Source organism: Lepidochelys kempii, chromosome 1, assembly GCF_965140265.1.
Source record: "Lepidochelys kempii isolate rLepKem1 chromosome 1, rLepKem1.hap2, whole genome shotgun sequence".
Taxonomy (NCBI): domain Eukaryota; kingdom Metazoa; phylum Chordata; order Testudines; family Cheloniidae; genus Lepidochelys; species Lepidochelys kempii.
In genome coordinates, this window is record NC_133256.1 from 2,568,785 (window position 1) to 2,574,325 (window position 5,541).

The window sequence follows — 5,541 nt, forward strand, 5'->3', positions numbered from 1 at the left end:
TTAGAGACTATTGTCAAGTCACCCCTTAGCCACCTTTGCTAAACTAAATAGATTGAGCTCCTTAAGTCTATCACTATAAGGCAGGTTTTTTTGATATTTTAATAATTCTTGTGACTCTTCTCTGAACCCTCTTGAATGTATCAACATCCATCTTTAATCCTGGACACCAGAACTGGGCACAGGCTTCCAGCAGCAGTCGCACCAGAGCGAAATAAAGAGGTAAAATAACTTCTCCACCTGTCCTTGAGATTCCCCTGGTTATCATCCCAAGATCACATTGGCTCTTTTGGCTGCAGGGTCACACTGGGAACTCATGTTTAGCTAATTATTCCTTCAGGCCCCCAAATCTTATTCAAAGTCATTGTGCTTCCCACTATAGTCTCCCATCATGTCAGCTTTGACGATATTCTTTGTACCTAGATGGATCTATCTACACAGCTATATTAGAAGACACATAGTTTTCTTCGACCAGTTTATCAACGAATCCAGATTGCTCTGAATCAGCGACCTGTCCTCTTCATTATTTACGATCACCCAACTTTTGTGTCATCTGCAAACTTTATATCTATATTGAGGCATGAGAAGGGTTGGCAGCTGAGTTGCTGACAATTGTCTCTGCTTACATCATCTGTTAAGTTTAAAAAGGTATGAATTTAGGAAGGTCCCTATGCTATCTTGCTTTAACACATCATATGTGGACCTTATGTTTTAGCTCATCACCATCTATCTAGGTGACAGGTCCTGAACATAGGTGAGCCAACTTTGCTATCTGGGTGAATGGTCCCAGACATGTATATGATAACTTTGCCTTAGTGCAACATACAGGCTGTGGCCTTTAAGTCCTTTATGTTACAGCCAAACTACTTTACTATAAACCTGTTATAACTTTTTATAATAAAACAAATAATAAAAACCATAAGGAAATAAGAAATCTGTAGGAAAATATATCTCTATAGGCAAGCAAGCAGGTTAGCCCTATAGGCTACATGGGGAAAGGAGAAAAGGTCAAATGTGGGGCCATTGTGTTCTGTTCTATACCCTTAGTCCCTGGAGAACACAAGTCCAGGCATGTCTGCTGGGCACTGTTGTGCTGCCAGGCAAGGTTGAGTAATTCCTGTGATATGACCTTGTGCAAGCCAGTCATTGCATTGTAGCTCATTTGCTGGACAATGGATGTTGATGATTGTTTGACACCTGCCCAGGCTTTGTTTACTTTTTCTTGCTGTTCTCTCTGTGGAGCTGCTGATTCCCAGCTCACAGCATGATTAAGTGACAACCATCAAATGCACTCTCATAACTTCATATGCACTAATGCTTACATATTTAGATAGAACAATGACTTTCAGCAAATCATAACCTTTCCCTGATACCTCACATGGCCTGCTATATAAGCAATATCACAATTATATATCAATGAGAAATATGGGGCTTACAGGGCACTCCTGATATATTCAGTATCACACTTATGTCTCAGACAAAGCTGGGTACCTGCAAGAAAGTGGCTCACCCAAAGAAACACAGGAAGTAACAGAGGTGCAGGCCTGTAGCGATAAATACCAAGATGCCTGTGCCCTTCATGCTGATTCTGTTGAGCAAAAAGTCATAGCCCAGCATGATAATGTCTCTTTCCTTGGGAAAAAGCTGGCTCCTTTCCAAAGTGGGCCTTGCATCATAGATCAGACCTATGGTCCATCCAATCCAGTTTCCTCTCTCTGACAGTGACAGCCATAGGTGCTGCAGAAGAAGGTGAAAGAAACCCTGCAGTGGGTGGATGGGGGGATGACCTGACCATCGGGAGAGTGTCACCTGAATGCCTAACAGCTAGAGATTGGCTTGTCCCCTGAAACACATGGGTGTATAGGCTTTCCAAAATATTGATTTGGCTGTAACTATTGTAACTGGTTAGTCCCACTATCCATGTAAATGTCCAAACCCTTCCTGATTCTTGCTTAGCTCATGGCCTCAACTACCTCTTGTGACAATGAGTCCCTCAGTCTAATTAGGCATTGAGTGAAGAGAGTAGTATTTAGTATCAGTTTTGAATTGGCCACATTTCAGTTTAATTGAATGTCTTCTTGATCTTGTGTAATAAGACGGGGGAACACATTCTCAATGTACTCTGTATGAGTCAGTATTTTATAGATTTTTCTCATGTCCCCTCTTATTCAACTCTTTTATAAGGCAACCATCCCAGTCTTATTAATCTCTCTCAGTTTGAGAGTTTCCCTAGGCTCTTGACTATTCTCTTTGCCCTTCCCTGAACCCCTGTAGTTCTGCAATATCCTCTGTGAGGAGGGTGCCCAGGACTAGACAGGGGAGTCCAGAGGAGGGTGAAACATTGACTGACTGATCTCATGGCATTGTATTTACAAGATGAGTCCCCATCCCACACAGAAGACAAGAAAAGAGCACATTTAGTGCCCGCTTATACAAATGGAAATAAGGACAACCCAGGAAATTACAGACCGGTCAACTTAACTTTTGTACCCAGAAAGATAGTGTAGCAAATAATTAAGGAATCCATTTGCAAACATCTAAAAGATAATAAGGTGATAAGCAATAGTCAGCATAGATTTGTAAAGAAAAAATCATGTCAAACCAACCTGATAGCCTTCTTCTTGTAGATAGGGGGAAAATGGAAGAAATGGTTTGTCTTGATTTCAGTAAATCATTAGACACGGTCTCACACGACCTTTTCATAAACAAACTAGGAAAATACAACCTTGATGGAGCTACTATAAAGTGGGCGCATTACTTGCTGGATAACTGTTCCCAGAACGTAGTTATCAAAGGGTCACAGTCAGGCTGGAAGGGCATAAGGAGTGGGGTTACACAGGATCAGTTCTGGGTCCAATTCTGTTCAATATCTTCATCAATGATTTATATCATGGCATAGAGAGTACACTTATAAAGTTTGCAGATGATACCAAGCTGGGAGAGGTTGCAAGTGCTTTGGAGGATAGGATGAACATTCAAAATGATCTGGACAAAGTGGAGAAATGGTTTGAGGTAAATAGGATGAAATTCAATAAGGACAAATGCAAAATACTCCACTTAGGAAGGAACAATCAGATGCACACACACAGAATGGGAAAAGACTCCCTATGAAGGAGTACTGCAGAACAGGATCTAGGGGTCATAATGGACCACAAGTTAAATATAAGTCAACAGTGTAACACTGTTGGCAAAAAAGCAAACATCATTCTGGGATATATTAGTAGGAGTGTTGTAAGCAAGACACGAGAAGTAATTCTTCCACTCTACTCCGCGCTGATTAGGCCTCAACTGGAGTATTGAGTCCAGTTCTGGGCACGATATTTCAGGAAAGAGATGGACAAATTTGAGAGATTCCATAGAAGAGCAACAAGGATGATTAGGGGTCTGGAAAACCTGACCTATGAGAGAAGATTGAAAGAATTGGGTCTGTTTAGTCTGGAAAAGGGAAGACTGAGAGGGAACATGAAAACCATTTTCAAGTACCTAAAAGGTTGTTACAAGGAGGAGGGAAAAAATTGTTCTCCTTAACCTCTGAAGATAGGACAAGAAGCAATGAGCTTAAATTGCAGCAAGGGAGGTTTGGTTTGGACATTAGGAAAAACTTCCTAACTGTCAGGGTGGTTAGGCACTGGAATAAATTGTCTAGGGAGGTTGTGGAATCTCTATCACTGGAGATTTTTAAAAGCAGGTTAGACAAACTCCTTTCAGGGATGGTCTCGATGGTGACTGGTCCTGCCGTGAGTACAGAGGACTGGACTTGATGACCTCGAGAGGTCCCTTCCTGTCCTATGATTCCATGATTCTCTTGGATCCCAATGTTTTGCTTAGTTTCTGTCTATGCTTGCGCTGTGAGCAGGGTTTCACAGAGCTGTGTACCATGATGCCCAGGTCCCTGTCCTGAGTTCAGACAGTTAAATTAGGATCTTGTGAGGTGTTTGTGGGGTTTACGTTTTCCCCTCAAATTGGCGTACACGTTGCAGTTATTAACATCAAAATTCACCTGCCATCATGTTGCCCATCCACCTGGCTTGGTTAGCTCCCTCTGAGGACTTCTCTGGCCTTGACTATGACCTAAATAATCTGGTGCCATCTATAAATGTTGCCACCTCACTGCTCAATCCCTCTTTCTAGATTGGTAATAACTATAAAATATTTACTGTACTATTTGTTATAAACTGTGTTACTCCATGGCTGTGCTTCTCTCCCTTTGCAGACACCTTGAACATTTCTAAGCCCAATCAATGCATCAACCTCATCTCATGGCATCTTTCAACCTCACCCCCTCTGACCCTTCAACATTCATCCTTATGGGCATCCCTGGCCTGGAAGCTGCCCATATCCTGATGTCCATCCCTTTGTCTATGTTCTACATTATCAGCCTGTTGGGAAATTTCATGGTTCTGTTTGTTGTAGGGAAAGAACAGACCCTGCACAAGCCAATGTACCTGCTGCTCTGCATGCTGGAGCTCACAGACATCAGCACTTCTACCTCCGTTGTGCCTAAGGCACTGTGTATATTTTGGTTCAATCTGAAAGGCATTACTGTGGATGGTTGCCTCACCCAGATGTTCTTCCTTCATGTGTTTTCTGTTATGCACTCATCTATCCTTGTGACAATGGCCTTCGATCGCTACGTTGCCATATGTAACCCTCTGAGATACTCCACCATCCTCACCAACGCACGAATAGCTAAGCTAGGGCTCGTGGGTTTGTTAAGAGCTGTTCTCTTCATTCTGCCCCTGCCCCTGCTCCTGAAGAAGCAGCCATTCTGCACCAACCGCATTATCCCCCACACATACTGCGAACACATAGCTGTGGCGAAGATATCCTGTGGGGACATCACAGTCAACAAGATGTATGGCTTGGTGATAGCAGTTACAGTTATCGGGTTAGACCTGATGCTCATTGCCCTGTCCTATGGTCTCGTCATCAGGGCCATCCTCAGAATCTCCACCAAGAAAGCCCACCAGAAAGCCCTCAACACCTGTACAGCCCACATCTGTGTGATGCTGATGTCTTATACTCCCTCCCTCTTCTCCAAGTTGACACACCGGTTCAGTCAGGGCATCGCTCCCCATGTCCACATCATCTTGGCCAACCTCTATCTCCTCATTCCCCCCATGCTCAATCCTATCATTTATGGGGTCAAAACCAAAGAGCTTCGTGACAAAGTGGTCAAGCACATCTGCAGAAGGTGATCACTGGGGGCCACTGACTTTAAACCTGCATAACAAGAGGAGGAAGGGTATCCCCTCATCAGTCAAGTACGCTCTGCTTCATTTTGGCTGAGCTCAGCATTGTGGAAGTTCAGTCTGAGAATGTCTTCACACCTAACATCATATCACTCTATCGCCAAGCACTGCTCCTTGTGCTGCTGAATTCTATCTTTACATCACCTGATCTCTTTCAATGTCACACATCAGCCCGCATCCCTATACTCATTGTCACTCAGACTTTTCGTGATTTCCACACCACCAGCAGATAGTGCAGCTTTATAAAGTAAGGTGGCTTGCCATTAGCCCCTTTGTGAACAGGGTTCTTGGT

The 5,541-nt window shown here is 43.3% G+C and overlaps 1 protein-coding gene across 1 annotated transcript; it reads left to right on the forward strand.

The window, feature by feature from the left end:
- Positions 1–1,714: 1,714 nt before the first annotated feature.
- Positions 1,715–5,195, forward strand: LOC140916005 (olfactory receptor 52N4-like). The gene is made up of 2 exons (XM_073356841.1): positions 1,715–1,745; positions 4,255–5,195. Exon 2 carries the CDS (start codon positions 4,257–4,259, stop codon positions 5,193–5,195), a length of 939 nt encoding a protein of 312 aa, XP_073212942.1. The 5' UTR covers positions 1,715–1,745; positions 4,255–4,256.
- The last annotated feature ends 346 nt before the right edge of the window (positions 5,196–5,541 follow it).

What these genes read in the sequence shown, in the direction of transcription:
- LOC140916005 (XM_073356841.1), top strand. Translation starts at nt 4,257, where the DNA reads ATGGCATCTTTCAACCTCACCCCCTCTGACCCTTCAACATTCATCCTT.